This window comes from Bidens hawaiensis, unplaced genomic scaffold (assembly GCF_021521415.1).
Source record: "Bidens hawaiensis isolate Kalapana, Puna unplaced genomic scaffold, B.hawaiensis_p1.1 tig00008580_1, whole genome shotgun sequence".
NCBI lineage: Eukaryota > Viridiplantae > Streptophyta > Magnoliopsida > Asterales > Asteraceae > Bidens > Bidens hawaiensis.
In genome coordinates this window covers 852,849-872,356 of record NW_027491619.1, presented here as the reverse complement: position 1 = coordinate 872,356, position 19,508 = coordinate 852,849, and the positions used below count along the sequence as shown (strand labels likewise).

At 35.9% G+C, this 19,508-nt stretch overlaps 1 protein-coding gene across 2 annotated transcripts; it reads right to left on the bottom strand.

The window, feature by feature from the left end:
• Nucleotides 1-4,511: 4,511 nt before the first annotated feature.
• LOC143529605 (calmodulin-binding transcription activator 6-like) lies at nucleotides 4,512-11,244 on the bottom strand. 2 transcript variants are annotated; one of them, XM_077025366.1, is made up of 12 exons: nucleotides 11,075-11,244; nucleotides 9,746-9,871; nucleotides 9,526-9,641; nucleotides 9,304-9,392; nucleotides 9,162-9,207; nucleotides 8,884-8,992; nucleotides 8,212-8,322; nucleotides 7,754-8,136; nucleotides 6,426-7,123; nucleotides 5,325-5,889; nucleotides 4,860-5,168; nucleotides 4,512-4,786 (listed from the first exon to the last, which is right to left on the bottom strand). In XM_077025366.1, exons 1-12 carry the CDS (start codon nucleotides 11,127-11,129, stop codon nucleotides 4,739-4,741), a joined length of 2,655 nt encoding a protein of 884 aa, XP_076881481.1. In that variant the 5' UTR covers nucleotides 11,130-11,244; the 3' UTR covers nucleotides 4,512-4,738. The 2 variants fall into 2 exon arrangements, with proteins under 2 accessions (XP_076881481.1, XP_076881482.1); XM_077025367.1 differs by having other exon boundaries at nucleotides 8,212-8,304.
• Nucleotides 11,245-19,508: the final 8,264 nt, after the last annotated feature.

Sequence of the window (19,508 nt, the reverse complement as noted above, 5' to 3'; positions counted from 1 at the left end):
TGTGATGAGTTGGCGCCCGACTCTCCCTTCGAGTAGTAGGCAGCTGATTCAGTCTTCGAACCTGAACTAGAGTTGACTTTAGCACCATACAAACCTGGATCTTGAACCTGATCCGTAGGTGTCTCCTTTCTAACCATGTTAAGCTCAAAGGTTCGGAGCTTGTTAACTGCTATCTCAAGGTCATAGTCAGCAAAGTCTTTATCTTCTCTCATCAACACAGTATACATCTCCCAATTTGGTGGGAGAGCATCAAGAAGCTTCTCAACAATCTCATCTTCTTTGTATGCAATTGAATAGTTGCTGAGTTCAGTCATCAGATGATAATATCTGGTGATGATATCATCAAGTGATTCGTTTTTCAGATACTTGAAGACCGAAAATTGAGTTTTGAGCAATTTGATCTTCGAAGCACGGATTCCCACATTTCCTTCAAACCGGTTCTCAAGAGCTTCCCAAAGCTCTCTTGCTGTCTTGTACTTTCTAAAAGTATGAAGGATCTCTTGTGGAAGAGCCATAGTGATAGCAGCATGAGCCTTGCTCTCGGCCTCATACATCTTTTTCTCTTCTTCTTCCATTTTGCTGTACTTTTTGATCTGATCCCGACCTTCGTACTCCATAGTTGGTGGAATATAACCATCCTGGATGCATACCCACATTTTCGCATCCTGGTACTTGACATATTGTTCGAACCGATCCTTCCAAGCAACGAAGTCGGTTCCTTTAAGCAACTTTGGGGCCTTAGTAGCTGACCCTGCTTCTACTTCCATCTTAACTAACTCTGAGATGTTAATTGACGACATCTTTCTCAAAAACTAAGAAACCCGAAAAAAAATTTCTTCTGAAAAGTACTGTAGGCGAAGTTACGGATAACTTCGATTAAGTCTTAACTTCGCTGAAGAACTTCGCTGATTCTTAACTTCGCTTGAGGTAAGCGAACTTAGGAGGTAGGCGGAGTTGTAGAGAACTTCGCTTGAGTTAGGCGAACTTGAGAAGGTAGGCGAAGTTGTGGATAACTTCGCTTAACCTTATATCTTCGCCGAAACCCTACGAACAGTGACGGCAACTTCGCCTGATGAACACGAAGTTTCTACAGATCTGATTTCTGGGTTTTTCGAGGTTTTTGACGGTGTAAAGGGTTGAATACGATGGTAGGAGGTAAGAATGACACAAAAACACAGAAAACACGTCCCGCGAATAGTCGAAACGGGACGATTTCTACACCCGCTTGAATATCCCGAACCACACAATTGAGCAATAGCTCTGATCGATACAATTGTAAGTCCCCCCGGGGCGTCGCCGATCGATACAAGATCCGCACGATGTCTAGGAGTGCGGAATCCTCCTAGACTCGTTTATTGGTGTAGAAGACGAAGAACACAGTTACACATACATAAACACATGAACAAACACAAGAACGGGATAAACGAATCTGCAGATCCTTTCATATAATAATCATAACTCGTTACATACCAAACACGAAAACAAAGACACGGCCGACCCGAGGTGAGCTCTACCTCGGGTCGTCCCACACGACTCTCCCTCTCTGTTTCTCTCTAGACAATTGAACTACACAAAACACACTCTAACTTTTCTGGATTCCCAACTCTAAACAAGACACACCTATATATAGATACAAAACTTCGTGGGCTTGGGCTTGGGCCTGTAGGCGAAGTTGTTATAACTTCGCCTAAGGCGAAGTTGTTCTAACTTCGCCTATGGCAGAAGTTGTTACAACTTCGCCTATGGCGAAGTTGTTACAACTTCGCCTATGGCGAAGTTGTTCTAACTTCGTACTTCGTTTCCGCTGAACAGAATTGCATAGCGACGGTCACAAAATGCACCAACAGACTCCCCTTTGACCGTTGCTCTCAATTCTAACAAACACAAAAGATCATCTGTTACAAAACATGCACCAACAGACTCCCTCTTAACTGATGATCTTCTGTTTGCTCTTCAACCAGCCGTGTCTGAAACTGTCTTGTTGCTTCACAAATCTACCAATCACCCAGCGTCTTCCATATCCGATCTCCCCTTCAGTGTAAGCTTCTCCGACTATATAGATTGAGGTCTTTGAAATGCATGCATCCCCGTGCCTAATTGATCATCTCAACCAATCACGTGAGTCCTTCTGATTTCACCAACACGTGAAGTTCTTCTAACTTCACCAACACGTGAAGTTGGGCTCCCTCCACAACTTCACCAACACGTCGACATACGATAAGGTTTAATCTTCAACTACTCAACATCAAGTGATCAATTTCATCACAAAACCACCTTGACAGAATCTAACACACATGACCATTAATTAATCCGAAGCATCTTCAATCACCAGGGATAACGATCAAGAACATAAACACTTTAATTCCCGATTAAATCCAACTTGTTACAGAATTTTCACTTTAATAAATAAGCATCACGTTTCAGGATCCAATTCTCGAACGCCTTGAAAATAACATAAATAATATGCTCTGACCGCAATCCAGTAATGACGAAAACCTTCAGTTCAATTTGACTTTCTTCAGTTGGTCAACCTCGAACAACAACTATTTCATTGCCCACAAACACCCAAATATGTGTCAATATCCAGTTTCAATCAATATCCCATTCACAACCTCAACTCCATATCCAGAGTTGACACGTATTTGTTCACACGTAAGACCAAGAGATAACAAGTTTCACTCGTTGACGGAACAACGTCTTCGGTCTCACAATAATCGTGTACACCTGGCCATACAGACGAAAACTCCTTTTTTTTTTTTTTTTTTATAATTCGCCCCTCCTTAACTTCGCCTGTCTATAACTTCGCCTGTCCATAACTTCGCCTGTCCATAACTTCGCTTGTACATAACTTCGCTTAACCTTATATCTTCTCCTAAACCCTAAAATTTAAGCGACAACTTCGCCTGAACCCCATAACTTCGCCTGCGGCGGCTGTTCGGCCAAAAACGCATCAGAAACGTGCCAGAAACACCAAAACGCAGATCTCGAACCATAGCATAAGAGCCTAAGGCTCTGATACCACTTGTAGGTTCCCTGGATGGATCTGCACGGGATATCTCGATCTACACATGTGCGGAATCCCTGCGTAGGTTGTTACGAGCGTAGAACACGAATCAAACAAACACACGATACGAATAAACGAACACACGTTATATTATAACCGAAACACGTGATATAATCACTGAATACAGACTCAATACTCTCTGGTTCTCACGTCTCTCGACTCACACACGTCTGTATACGATTACCTTAAAAAACTCTAAACAAGCCGTGACCTAGCGTATAAATACACGACAACTTCGCCTGATATGTTCAGGCGAAGTTGTTGCTAACTTCGCTTGACTAACAAGTTCGCCTGATAAGCGAACTTGTCAGTAACTTCGCTTAAACATAAACAAAACACAATTAACATTACAGACTGGATTACAGACACTAGACTATGAACTACTGACATTATGCACCAACAACATTATACCTGTGATTCTATCATTGTAGATGAGTAATGCATTTGATTCTTTAAGTCGATGGACGTTAAGGTTCAGTAAAATTTAAAATCATCATAGAGGCTGACGAATTTCGGCTCTAATCTTCCAACAGAGTTGTAATGGAGGTGTTCAACGATCAGTGTGGTGCGGCGCATGTTCGACCCACACCAGTGCACCGCACACTACCAACAACCCAATGCACGTATGCGTTCGCTTCCATTTTTGTAGTAGTTGTGAATTCTTTCCAAATCGCTGATAACGCTTGGTCCATAAATCACAAAAAAACAATGGGATTCCAAACCCTCTCATGCGAATTGGTTACTAATATACCCTACCGTGTCTATTCATATAATTAGCCATAACATAAGCACACTTGAGTATTGAATAGTTAAGGTAGTTTCGCTCCTTATATTAAGGTATGTAGCATCCATGACGACCCGTTCTTGACCCTTTGTGACCGGGAGAAAGGAGGGTGAAATCCATAAGGACGAACGTGTTGTATGGAAGCTGTAGGATGGAGGAGAAAAGAAGCTCGTTAGCGTCCATAGAGGGGGGGGGGGATCCGCCATGTAAGGGGCGTTGTCAACGTGAAAGAGAGGGCGTCTATGAGCCCCACCACCGCCAGAGATGCTCTTGTGAAACAAGTGAATTTCAGTTTCATATAAAGCATATCTTTCACATAAAACTCATCATGATCCATGAAAACAGGTTACACATTGTCAATGATAGGGTTTAAAACAACTTAGTTTACAAAATCCAATAGCTACAAGTTGGATCATAAGCCATGTTTTAAGGCAAATCAATTTTTATTTATAAAATTTATAATACAAAAATATACATAAGCCATCCAAAACATATATCTTAAGACACAAGTTACATACGTAATCTCTTTGAACCCAAAACATTTCTACTTCAAATGATGGATCTTTAATATTCAGTTACATCTTTAACGAGAAATTACACAAACCAAACCAAACAACCCTCGGTTTGTATAAATTAGTACCGACGATTAAAACCGTCATGTAAAAGTTCTAGTAGTCAAACTCCTCATTTGCATCAAACCCGGCCCTAAACAGGCGTCTGACCCAACGGGAGACTACCATTGATAATTATTATTCATTAGTTCAAACTTACCATTTAATTCGAAACAATCTCTCTCATAAGATTATAGACACATGCCTTCATAATATATGCATTTACAAGATCTGATAGAAAGTCAAGTACAAGCATGCACGGTCAAACAGCCTCGAATTCTATTTCTCCATGTCGGTTGCAGGGTTGAGGCTCTCGTTATACTCTAGCTGCAACAAACAAACAAAAAAACAAAATAATGTTGTTAAATGCTTATAATTAATAAGAAAAAATTATACATACCGATGCTTGCATGTGTTCTTGCTTCATTTTTCTATACTCCTCTTGAGCTAGTTTTGATCTAAACATGGCTTGCACACGAACAACAGATCTCTCTACACGTTCTTCGGCTTGTTTTCGGCTCGCATGAAAAAACCCTTCTTCACCGTTATCTTCTTGTTTTTCTTCTTTTTCGTCATTTTTGTTATCCACTTGAAGACCTCGGAAACCTTTTCGTTTTAAACGCCAACGAAGAATCGCCTTTTCAACCACGCCTACAGACCATAGTATCTTTGTGTAATGTCTTCTAACTTGGTGACCTCGGAAAATCGCCTGCATTGAGTAAATACAAAAATATGTTACCAAATAATCCACATAATGCATTTACGATGCTATTGAGTAGCAATATTTATGATAAAGGCTCATATTTACATGCAAATGAATTTATCAAATAGAGATTTAAAAAGGTTAAAAGAAGAGAAAGCTTACTTGAATTTTGATGGCGTGACGACGTTTATTCAAGAAATCTTTTCTTATTTTCCAAGTACGAAACCTGTATTGTATACGTGCAGCAGCCGCCATTTGTTTTCTCGTTTCATGGTTCCTAAAAGCATGTTGTATCTTCATAGCTGCTATAATACACCGTGCTTCATCTTCAGCATTAGAATATTCAATTTCTTTTGACCTAAGTTTAAAAGACTGTTCCCTGAACGCAGCCTGTATGCGGGCTGCAGCATCAGCAGCGGTTCTATAAGCAGCCAGGGTATCCTTCAAATACTGTTCCTCCTCGCTGACTTGAGTCACCGCCGTCTTAGAGGCAAAATCGTCATTTGTAGGGAGTGTACTTTGCAACGAGCCACTAACGTTACCAGCTAAAGTCATGGCCTCAAAATGCGACACGAGTGCCTTTTCAGCAAGATAAGCAGCCAAACCCTCGTAACCACTCTTGGATGCCAGGTCAGCCGGGGTGCATCCACTCGGGTTTTCTGAAGTGGGGTCGGTTACTAGATTCGGGTTGGCCCCTGCTGATAGAAGAGACGCAACCATCCTTTGCCTGAATGAAGAAAATTTATTAATAAAGTTAGCAGATCAATAACATAATCTAAGGGATCATTTAAATGTGAATTATAGAATAATCAGCTTTTAATATTTCAATAAGGTGATTACTTGAAATTTAATTACTTATTGTCAATACTCAATACCTACAATTCTACAAAAGTAAAACTAATTATGTGAACTTTAAGATTACTTATTTACTTCTTTTTTATCGCATTAGCATTGTTTATAATATGATTAAACAACATAAAGTTTTAAAACTATAATGCCATAAATGAATTCTAAAAAAAATTGTTCGCAAAGAATTTATTACAGCCATTATATAGTTGATAGAAAACAAATTGTAATTTTTTTGCAACACGATTTACTATAGTTGATTCTCTTATTTTGATTATGCACATCACATACACAGCTACAACTAGGGTTTAGCCTGTATCCCACGTCTTTTAGCCATTATGAAGAGTAAACTGGTAAAAACAACACATCCAAACACCCCCGTAAATCAGACAAAATAAACAAGTTTATCAATTGTACCTCCCGTAGTGTGCAGCCCAATGAAGTGCGGTCCATCCAAATTTGTCACGAAAATCCAACGATAGGCCAGACCAAGAATATGGAAAAATGGCCCAATTATAGTCCAAAATTGCGCATAAATGAATTACACCTTGACCTTCATCATCACGGTCAACTAATCTACAGCCCTCCAACACTCTTTCCAACAGCCATTCGAGTAATCTATTTTGCAAAGTGAGCTCAAACAAACTATTTTTAGCTCGTTGAAATGATATTCCTTTTTCCTTAACTGAATTCACCAGAAAATCCCAACTATTAACAATACTGCGTGTTTTTTGCGCGAATATTATCGCTTCCTTTTGGATTTTCGGTGGTATTTTGCTAGATAAAATGTTCAGGCTTTTGGAAGTAGAGAAAAGCAAATGAGCTAGTCTCATTTTAACTTGGAGTTCTTGCCAGTCGGGCTTTTCATCTAACACAGGCATTGAAGTACTTGTAGGCGGGGCCCGGAAGTCAAACGCCGTGAGTTGACTGATGGGTTTGTGACCATCAAGACTGAGAAAAAGATTCACGGTTCCTGGACTTTGTGGAGTAATTATACACTGAAACACGCCTGGTTGGATAACTTCTGCTGGCACACAAACGTCCCCACAAACACAAAATAGGTTTGAGTTTGCTAGATTCATATATTTTTCATGGAAAACACCAACCACTAAGATCTGCCAAAAATATTTATGTCAATATTAATCAATCTTTAAAGAGAAAATTTGTATAAAAAAGTAACCAACAGGCAACCCTCTTTTTTCACCCCAGAAAAACCATCAAAGATTTAAAACTTTGATTTAAATCAGAAATTTGGAAAGTTGGCTGCTCTAAATCATTTTTATTTTTTATTTTTTTTTTTGCATAAATTGAAAAAATATACTCATGTACTTTTACTTGTCTAGTTACAGTCACTGTACTTTCTTTTGTACATTTGAGTAATTAAAAAGGGTTTCTAGTACTGTCTGGATATCATTATATGGTACTTTAGTGATTACTAAAATGTGACAAAATCTTATACAGCTCCACATAATGAGCCAGATGGTACAAAGAGCCCACATGATGAACCAAACGGTACAAAAATGCATCTTTTAATGACTCAGATGTAACAAGAAAAATGTACAATGACCAGAAAAGAAAGTACATTGGTAATTTATGCAAAAAAAAAAAAAAATTAAATAAATAAAAATTATATTATTCTAGTTAAAAAAGTTGGTTATCAAGAATAGAAATTTGTCCAAACTTAATTACTTTTTTATGTCATTAGCCCATAGTAAACATAGATAAAAGTAAATAAAAACTAGCACCTTTGTTTCTTCAGTTGAAAGAGCCCATGAAGGCGAGACTGCAGTTATGTTGAAAATCTGGGATTCATGGTGATCACCATTGACTGTTCCAAGTGACGGTTGACCAAGAAACAGCTGATCGGGAGTCAAAAATGGGTCATCAATTGATCCAGGAGAATCAGCTATAATATAATTCATCCATCTTCCAAAACATTCCTGAGCTGGCAATCCATCTTTTCGCAACGTGTCTAAAACACCGAGCCCGGCACTTGCCACTTGAGGATCATTAATCCCTATTTTTTGAAGGTCAAAGTTGTGGTTAATGGAATTAACTTCTCTATATGCATTATCTACTGATCCATTTAGCCCGTACTGGTTAGGTTGATCAAAATGTGAAACACTTTCTGCATAGGATAGATTAGCACGTGTGAATAATATGATCGTCTTTCGAAAAGAAAATTTGAAAATAAAAAAACTACCTCCTGATATAATCAACTTGTTGGAATCATTTGGAATCCCGAGCTCGTCCCAATCAAGTGTGTTGATTTCATGAATTTTCATCTCGTGATTTACTACTGTCGTATTGGACTCTGTTGAATCACAAAAAATAGTAAAAAGAAGAAAAAGAAAGCATTTAGCTTCTATCGTTAAGGATTTCCACATTTGATGACTATATATATACATATATGTAGAGAGAGGTTCATTAGAAAAGACTAAATAATAGTGAGAACACAAAGAGCAAACCTAAATTGTTTAGTTTTTTCTATCAATGGTTCATGTTTTAAGACTTTTAGTTCTTACAAACAAATGTCTATGTTATTAACATAAGAAAAACCATTAAACTAATTTGTTCATATTTTCTTTTACATTTTTAACATTTACCTACACATGTACATGTTATGTGTAAGAATATAGCCTACGCATGTTTTACACATGGGTAGGTTCTATAAATAATCAAACTTTGCTTATATATATTTTAGAATAAGAGATAAATACTTATGGAAGAAGAGAATAAAGTTCTGGAAAAAGTAAGCACTGGAAACTGATATTTACTGTTGCACTCTTAACTAAAATGTGGTTTTATCACTTTATGTATAGTACTTAAATTTTCTTTTTAAATTTTCTTGATATAACCCGATAAACATACACACCAGTAAAGTACACCTGATCAACCCCGTCAACTTCTTCAGACAGATTAGATGATGTAGGAGGATCTGAACTCGAGTGAGAATCGACAACCATCCTGGGAGAACCTTGTAACTGCATGATATATTAAGCATACCCGTAAGGCACATAATATACATGTGTACATATCACGTCTGTGTGTGTGTGTGTGCAAGGAGTCAAGGACTAATCAAGATTTGAATTCGGCCTATTAAAGTCAACAAATTCACAAATTGATATTTGTGCAAGAATGAATATAACCAACCTCTTGAGTGTCACGATAATGAACAAGTACAATATGTTCCAGTTTCCTGTAACATAATCACATCAAACAATGATTAGAATCATAAATATAAGTAAAAAGAAACACTTTGATGATGTTTATTAAATCTTCAGTTGTTACATACTTATCAAGAAGCCAGTAACATCTACGAACAAATGTTGTCCTGTCTTCACCATGTGCATAATATACATGAATTCTTTCATTGTTACCAACCTGTATCAACAACATTTGGAGCTTATAAATTTAGATGGCCTATTTATACAACGATTAGGAAAAAATATTAAAGTAAATGGTTAGAATATATAAAAAAAGGATCAAAACTTGACACTTGATAAAAAAAACTCACCTTCAAGTGTTCATGAGCTTCTTTTACAGTTTTCCCATCTTTTTTCTTTTTCCAGTTGTGGCCATCCTTCCGAAAGTTTCTGAGCATCTTCCGGTCAAAAAGAACAATTGTGCCACCTACAATGTAGAAAAAAAAGTATGATAACAATAATATGAAATATGATAAGAATAGTAATAGTAAATATGAAACTAGATATTAGATGTGCATTTTCTAAACTTACTTGGTGGCAAATTAACCGGCTTCACAATGATGCTGAAATGCTTGTGGTTACAAAGTACTGCATGAATCTCATTTGGCCTCAGCCATCTTGTTTTTGCTTCCTCCATCATGTTACGCATATCCAAATCTGTTAATTAAGACAAAAATAAATATAATAATTTGCATATCACAATTAAGGCTCCAAAATTCAAGTAACAATTACAAGGGACAAAAGAGCAATTGTTGAATCATAACTTTGGGGAAGGTTGCATGATCGCTAACAGAATATAATCTAAAATGTTTATGATGAACTTATAATGTGGCTTTGTAAATCATAATTCATTCACTTAACATTTCATTGTTTTGAATTGATTTTATACAGCAAGCCATTGTTCTATATAGGCAAAATTATTCATCAAGAAAGTCTGTCAATTACACATAATAACAATGAGTCAATCTATGGCAACCAACATTATTTCATTAAACTGGTCATTAGGCCTGCAAACGAACTGAACGAACACGAACAAGGGCGTGTTTGTGTTCGTGTTCATTCATTTAACTGAACACGAAGAGCTAATCAAACATACATTTTTGTTCATGTCCGTTCGTTTAAAAAATGAGCATGTTTGTGTTTGCTTATGTTCGTTCGTTAAAAATCTAAACTAACGGTTAACGAACATGAATGAACAAATCTGAACAAACATAAATGAGCATATATGAACAAAGTAAACGAACCAAAACAAACATGAATTAACAAAAATGAACACACTTAAATGAACATAAACAAACAAACAAACAAACATGAAACAAATATAACCTTAGGGGTTAACATATTACATATTTAACTGTTAGAAATTACATAAAATTACATAGTTAATGAGTTAACAAATGTAAATAAACGAACATAAATGAAGATATATGAACGGACAATAAATAACGTAAATGAACGAACGAAATATATGTTAATGTCCGTTCATCTGATAAAATGAACAAAGAGTTTTGTTCTTTTTAGTTCGATTATTAAATAAACGAGCCAACGGTTCACGAACAACGCTCGGTTCGTTTAGAGGCCTACTTGTCATTTTTCCCTTTAACTAGTTTATTCTAGAAAACAAAATGAAAAATAAGAATAATCTTGGTGATGGTTTTGTATTAGATTTCAAATACAAAAAACATTTCCATTTTATCCCTAATTCTCACCATTTAATTTATTACCAAATGACCTCTTCCTTCAAAAGTCAAAACACAAACACACAACAATAAATCAAACCACCATCCTTCAATTTCAACACCACATAAACAAATTAACTTCAAAACCAAACAAACAAATAGTGAAAAAGTCAAAGCATACCTTCCATAGTTTTAAACCCATGAATCTCCGAGCCAACAAACACCACTGGTTCCATCTCAAGATCAAAACCCAGATCAAAAAGCACTCAACTTTACTCAAATTGATTCAAATCAACAACAAACCCAGATCAAAACTATGCTTAATTTCAGCTGGGTATCAGTTAATTAAGCGATCATTAAGATTGACTTTGGTATAGAATCGTTGAAGATTGAAGACTGTATTGAATAATAATAATTAATTTTGTGCGCACATATAGAAAAGAATGGTGAGTGAATTATAAATATCAGAATGGACTAGATAATAATAATAATAATAATAATAATAATAATAATAATAATAATAGTTTTCATAGGTTTTGTTGGTTATTTTTTTAAAAATGGGGAAATCATATAAAACACGACTCTTCTTTATACTTTTCAAAAGTATGTGATCATAAATTTTTTATTATTGTTATTGACTAGGATCTTGTATCGAATAAACTAATATCATATAATAGTGTATTGGATTTTAATAATCTCTGTTAACTGGTATTGGCTAATCCTTATTTATTTTATCAAAATTGATGGTCCCAAATTGTTACAAGCCAAACAGAAGAACTCAACCCAAAAGACTAGTATGATAGGTGAGAGAACTCATTTGGTTTATAAACCCCACATCAGTTGCTCATACAACCGATGCCACAAGTCCCATACCTTGCAATGGTTTCAGTCCGTAACACAAATTTATAAAAGTTGGTCCCCAATGATCCTATGTTAAAAATGACTTAACAGAGTTATACATTTTCCCGAATTGCAACCTAATGTTTTAGGGATGTTGATCGGAAGGAGGATACGAGTCAACTGATGTAAAACTTATCCCGAAAAGGTGATCCAAACAACTTGATTTTAATTAATTGAAAATTCAAACACCCGAATTGAAGCATTGTTTCGTTGTTTTTGAGGACCGTTTCGAACTAAGTTTTACATCAACTGACTCGTATTTTTATTCCGATCAAAAACCCTAAAACATTAGCTTGAAATTCGCAAAATATATATATATATATATATATATATAATGCCGTTAAGTCATTTTTAACGGGGACAATTGGGGCCAACTTTAAATTTGGACCGTCAGTAACGATAAAATAAATAGGGAATATTATCGGTCAATACCAGCCAATAAGAATGATTAAAATCCAATAAACCTATAATAATAAAAAAAATAGTTATTAGAGTGACTTTTTCCCTTTTGAAAATATATAGTTGTTGAAATGGAGAAATTTGATAAGTGTGTGCATATACACACGCTATATTTTATTTACGATATTTATAGATTTATGAATTTTTTAAAATTTTGTTGGCATTTAGTTGTTACTACATAGTTTTTGTTACTACATAATTTTAAAAATATATAATTTATTACACAATTTATTCAACAATATATAATTTTTGTTACTACATAATTTTAATTATTTAGACGAAAGTTAACAAAAATAACCTTATAATTATTTCAACAATATATGCTTTTAACTCTTCCTTAATTTAAGCTTAAATTAAAATAAAATTGATCTTAAAATTAATTAGCATTTATATCCATTTTTATCTGGACGAAAGTTAACAAAAATAACCTTGTAATATTTAATAACTATATAAGCGACATATCTGCCATGCATTATTTAAAGTATTCAAATCATCTATATTTTCACAATTTCTCTACAACTAATTTAACTTTTGTATGACATATTTTTTTTGTTTCCCAACTTATTAATTTATTTCCAACTTATCAACGATGAAATTCGAAAGTTTGACCATTATTATATATTAATATTTAAGTAATAATAATAATATTAAAACCATGAATTCTAAATGTTCCAACTTATGGTAATTTAAAGAAAACAATATTTGATCTTGATACATGTACATAAAATTATTTTTCACAAGACATTGATGATAAAGGTTCTGTTGCAAATTGTTGTGGCTATTATATTACTGAATGTTAATATTACTTTTATTACGTAAATATTAAATACTAGATTAGGAACCCGTGTATTACACGGGTTGGACAATGAAAACGGTATAATAGATAAATGTTTTTAAATATGCTATATGATTAAACTTACGTATTACATATAATAATGAACAATGAGAAGTTCATAAATCACTAAAATGACAAATAAGTTGCAAGTTTTATATATACAAATAAATTGCTACAGTTTTACTGAAACATTAACAAACCAGACTTTGTATAGCAACAAAGCATATACAAATCATATACAATTTTTTTTATTTGAACTAATTGTTAGTTTCCGTAACTATTGATGAGGCCATATAATGCCCAATCATTGCTTCTACTATTACATGCAATTCACAACAAAAAATAACCAAACTAACCATGATTTAATACCCAACACATGTCTCATTCATTTAGTTTGATTTGTACATTCATGATCAGTCAAATAGATCGAAAGAGAGAGGGAGGAAAAAAAGGAAAGAAAGATTGGCTAAATTCATTTCAGTTCGATTCAAAATAATAAGGCTTTTGTATTCATATATGACACCAATATTGCTAATCAAAATGCTGGACAATGAGTGTTCTGGTTCCAACCGGTCCATACGAAATTAGTCACTTTGATCTTCTACCGAACCTGCTTATGTTTTTGATCTTGTAAATAAGGTTTTCTGGTCAAATAACCTAGAATGATCTGATCAATTGGTTTCTACCTAACTCGCTTGTAACAACTCGGTTTTTACCAGTCTATATTACCCGATCCGTTTTACGTTCGGGTAACTTTAAATGATAAATTTTATCCCGTTATCGAGTAACTAATATTTTAAGTTATTTGTATATAATAATTAAATATAATAAACAATTAAATAAAATATTAGTTAATCGATAACGTGATAAAATTTATCATTTAAAATTACCCGAACGTAAAACGGATCGGGTAATATAGACTGGTAAAAACCGAGTTGTTACAGTCTCCCATACTTTAGGGAATTTCGTCCCGAAATTAAAGGATACCATAACAAATCTGATGTATATAGAAATATACATCTTACAAGCATCAAATAATCTCTAAAAACTGCAATTTCTATCAAATAACATAGCATAAAAGGCTACTTATCATAATAAAATATAATTTCAGGTGAAACCAAGCCCCAAACGAAGAAACAAGCGAAAAGACGAAGAAAAACAGAAGAAAACACAAGAAAGACAAAGAAACACGCCCCCACGCCTCAAGAAACACGCCCCCATGCTTCTGAAAACAAGAAAAGACAAAACGTGGAAGCCAAAGCACGGGGCCGTGCCTCTCAACCACGGGGCCGTGGATGTCGACACAGAAAAGACAAAAAGGATTAGCACATGTCACTAAAAAGCACGGGGTCATGCATCAGTAAGCACGGGGCCGTGGTTACCTTTCAGAAAAGACAAAACAAATCTGGCACATGTCATAAAAATGCACGGGGGCGTGCCCACTTAGCACATGGCCGTGCTTCTCACTCCAGATTGCCTACAAATAGAGGCTCTTGTGTCATTTGAAGAGTGTGCCTTGAAAAGACTTCTATTTGATTCTCTCTTATAAAAACACACACTAACACTCACATAGAAGGTTTAGTGAAGAGTTTGAAGGTTTGGAGATCATCACCATCAACCATCATCACCATCATTAAGAAAGAAGATTCATCTACATTTGGTTAGATCATTCTAAGTTTAATTATGTATTTGTTATCATCTTTCATCTTAATGTTTATCATTATGCTCATTATGAGCTAAACTCCTTTTACCATCTAAAATCTATGAAGAAGCTTTGTTTTACTTGATAAGTATGCAAAACATGTGGTGTAGTCTAGTAAAGTACATGGTTATATTACAATTATCTTTTGATAAGAAATGTTTCACCATCTTAAATTACTAATTCAAAGTTGGTGGCTGTCAATTATATTGGCAATTGTTCATGATCGATTCATGTTCTTGAAAGATAGAAATACTTTGATACATTATAGAAACACGGATCCTTATATTGTACTTAGAAATGATGAGATATAAGTTATGATGTATTTCTCTAAATCTTGGTAATCCGAAAATGGCTTTGCTTAGGATATCAAGCTAGTTAAAGAAATCATATGTTAACGGAATGTGTAATCATAACCTACATAAATCAACCAAGGGGAGGTTGGGTGATGAACTACACCACCCGAAGTTGTTAGTATTGGTATTTGAGAAATCGAAGTCAATCCTAATCTTTCTAGTTTACGAAACTACTTGCTAACTTAAATTGACATCATTGAGATGGCATGACATTAGGAAATGGTGGACTTTAAAATGCGCATGCTATCTCCTTCGTGCCAAAGATGCTCACTTAAGGTGTAAGAAGCTATCTATCATATATTACCACGGCAAGTTTACCACATGTTTAAATATTATTTATCAATGCTAAAATGGAGTGGATTATTGATCTTAGATGATAACCTTCGCATAATTGAACAACTCGTTTAGAATCTCTTCTCTTGGTCACCTATATATATTATATATAAGTATTTATATTTTATAAGAAGTTTGAAAAATTAACCCCAAAATGATTAAAACCTCTGATTGAAGTAAAACAACGATTTATTATTAGAAATATTTGTGTTCACGGATCGATACTTGGTTCTTACTAATACTATTCTACATATACGATAGGTACACTTGCCTATTTTGTGTGTGTTTAGTCTTTGTAGAGATCACTTTTATAAATTTAAAACACGATCTTGTGCAAAAGCAAATCATCCAACCTCTTTCATATTTAACCGCACGCACAGCAAACATCAAGTTTTTGGCGCCGTTGCCGGGGACACGGTACGTTTCTAAGAACAATCCAAGTTTTAATTTAATCATTGTCTATAATTGTACAAATTTTTAACTTCTATTTTTTTATCTTTATAATTTTTTTTCTAAAATATATAATTTTTACGGCTAGCCTAATTTTAACCTTTATTTACCTTACCTCTACTTTAGCTTAACTAAATTAGACCCTAGTTTAGTTTAAAATAGCTTAACCTAACTCATAGTTTAACTTAGACTAACTTTAGCTAACGTTTACTTTAGTTTTCATTTTGATTTAGTCCCATGTATGTCCTCTACTTTTGAATCTGAGCTTGTTTCTCCAATTTCTGAACCGGAACGACTCTTTCGTCGACGAACTCGTAAACGGGCTACAGAAACCGCCGAAGCCATCAAAGGCGAATCAGTAGACGCCACCACATCAGAAGAAAATCAAACCGAAGAAATAATGGCGGACCAGAACAATGAGCCGAATATGAGCCAGTATGTCAAGCCAACTCTCGAAGGTTATGGCAATGGAGTGGCTCCACCCGATATCACCAAACATTTCGAAATCAAATCAAGCACCATTCATATGGTAGAAGATTTAGTTCAATTTCACGGCCTCCTTGACGAAGACCCTCTATCTCATATATCTCGATTCTTACGAATCTGCGGAACCTTTAAAATTCAAAACTATTCAGAAGATCAAATCAAACTCAGACTCTTTCCTTTCTCTCTAAGGGGTCAAGCCTTAGAATGGATAGAATCCCTTTCCTCTGGTTCCATCACTACGTGGGACCAGATAGTCGAACAGTTTCTCCTCAAATATTTTCCGCTCGACAAAACTGCCAAATACCGAGCCAGCATTATCGGATTCCGGACCGATGATGATGAATCGTTACACGCATCATGGGAAAGATACAAAAGTCTTTAAGAAGATGACCACACCATGGATTGAGCGTATGGTTACAAGTACAAACTTTCTTTGATGCACAATCCAGTCAAAACAAACAGGCCATCGACCAAATCGCTGGTGGAGACCTGGGATCCAAATCACCTAACGAAGCATTTGAAGTCCTGGAGAAAGCCACAAAGAAGAGTTTCGCTTATAACCCACCAAGATCTACACCTACCCATAAAGGAATACACCACGTTGATTCCAACACTCTTGTCACAACACAACTTGAAGCCCTTTCTAAAAAATTCGAAGAACTTCAAGCTGAGTTATCAAAGACCAGACTCACCTGTGACACTTGTGGAGGAAATCATAAGACGAATAACTGTAAACAAGTCATCATGGCCATGGAAGAAGTCGATTTCATCGCTCGACAAAACAACGCTTTCAGCAACAACTACAATCCAGGATGGAGAAACCACCCGAATTTCAGCTGGAAAGACGGAGGTAACACTCAACCCTTGTCCGGATTCAAAAAGAGACCAATGAATCAATCCTTCCAGCCTAAACCTCAATTTCAAGATCAAAGTTCTAGTAGCCATCAAAACCCAAGCTACTCAAAGATTGAAGAAATGTTAATCCAACTCATGACCAAAACAAACGAAGCATAAAAGAAGGCCGACTCAAGAGCTGTTGATATAAGCGGAGTACTACTAAAACATGAAGCCAATCTCAAAAGTCAACAAGCATCACTTCAGAACCTAGACACTCAAATCGGACAAATTGCCCAACAATTATCCGAAAGACCACCTGGTGCTCTTCCAAGCAACACAATCACCAACCCGAATGCGACAGCTAACGCCGTTACACTCAGAAGTGGTACGACCACTGTTGTCACACCAACTTCAGTTATGGAGAAAAAGTCTCCCGATGAAACACAAGAGAGACTGACCCCAACAAGCACAGCACAGCCCAAGGAGCCAGTCGGAACCTATGTTCCACCTATTCCATACCCTGGAAGACTGAAACAGGAATGATTGGAAGCTCAGTACGGAAACTTTCTAGAACTCTTTAAGCAACTCCATATCAACATCCCTTTTTTCGAAGCCATCACTCAAATGCCAAAATATGCCAAGTTTCTCAAAGAAGTGCTGGCAAATAAAAGGAAGCTGGAGGAGCTCTCGCATATCACCCTAAGTGAAGAATGTTCAGCAGTCCTCCAAAGCAAGCTACCAGCAAAAATGACCGATCCAGGGAGCTTTACTATCCCTTGTCTTATAGAAAATTTGTCTGTTAGCAATGCCCTAGCTGACCTAGGAGCTAGTATTAATTTAATGCCATATGCGATTTTTGCAAAACTAGGGATATGAGAACCAAAGCCCATCCGTATGAGCATTCAATTAGCTGACCGATCTGTTAAATATCCTCGGGGCATTGTTGAAAACATGCTTGTCAAGATTGACAAATTTGTTTTTCCAGTAGATTTTGTGATTTTAGACATGGAGGAAGACAAAAGTGTACCTCTGATTTTAGGAAGACCCTTCTTAGCCACCGCAAAGGCTATTATTGATGTTTGCACCGGCAAGCTTACTCTCAGGGTCAATGATGAGGCAATCACTTTTGACATAGGAAAATCTATGCAATATCCGCAACATCACGATGACACATTATACTGTGTTGACATCATAGATTCCATCGTGAGTTCCTATATGTGAGATTCCTCCATCAATACACCACTAGAAACACAAGTCTTAGACAAAACACTCAACAAACCCATTTTAGAAAACGAAAATATCAAAGATAATTATCAGGAAACATCAGAAGAAATATATGAAATCACTAAAAACAATGAAAAATCAAAACCATCAATCGAAGAACCACCAGACTTAGAATTAAAAGAACTACCAAACCATCTCTAATACGCCTTCCTAGAAAAAGATTCTCAACTCCCAGTAATTATTTCATCTCACCTTTCCAAAGAAGAGAAAGACGAACTTCTTAAGGTTCTCAAAAATCATAAGAATGCCATCGCATGGAAGAGCATGTATATCAAGGGAATCAGTCCCTCCTTTTGTACTCACAAAATCCTCATGGAAGAAGAATACAAACCCATGGTCCAACATCAAAGACGTCTCAATCCCAACATGCAAGATGTAGTGAAGAAGGAAGTAATCAAACTCCTTGATGCCGGATTAATCTACCCAATCTCAGATTCACCTTGGGTAGGTCCCGTTCAAGTAGTACTAAAGAAGGGAGGAATGACGGTCATAATGAACGAGAAGGACGAGCTGATACCAATGAGAACCATCACAGGCTGGCGAGTTTGCATTGATTACCGGAAGCTTAATGACTTCACAAGAAAAGATCATTTTCCACTTCCCTTCATCGACCAAATGCTTGAGCGAGTATCTGGAAAAATGTTCTACTGTTTTCTTGATGGATTTTCTGGATATTTCCAAATTCCCATTGCTCCTGAAGATCAGGAGAAAACCACCTTTATGTGTCCCTATGGAACCTTCGCCTACCGAAGAATGCCATTTGGACTATGTAATACTCCGGCCACTTTCCAGCGTTGCATGGTGGCCATATTTCATGAAATGATCGAGCACTCTATGGAAGTCTTCATGGACGACTTCTCAGTTTTCGGAGACTCATTCGATCATTGTCTGAAAAACCTAGACAAAATGTTGACTAGGTGTGAAGAAGTGATTTAGTACTCAACTGAAAAATGCCACTTTATGGTCAAAGAAGGCA

Coding starts and splice junctions, on each gene's coding strand:
- LOC143529605 (XM_077025366.1), bottom strand. CDS start 11,129: ATGGAACCAGTGGTGTTTGTTGGCTCGGAGATTCATGGGTTTAAAACT. Junction 8,993..9,161: donor ATTATCGTGACACTCAAGAG/GTTGGTTATATT, acceptor TATATCATGCAG/TTACAAGGTTCTCCCAGGAT. Junction 7,124..7,753: donor TTTCAACTGAAGAAACAAAG/GTGCTAGTTTTT, acceptor TATTTTTGGCAG/ATCTTAGTGGTTGGTGTTTT.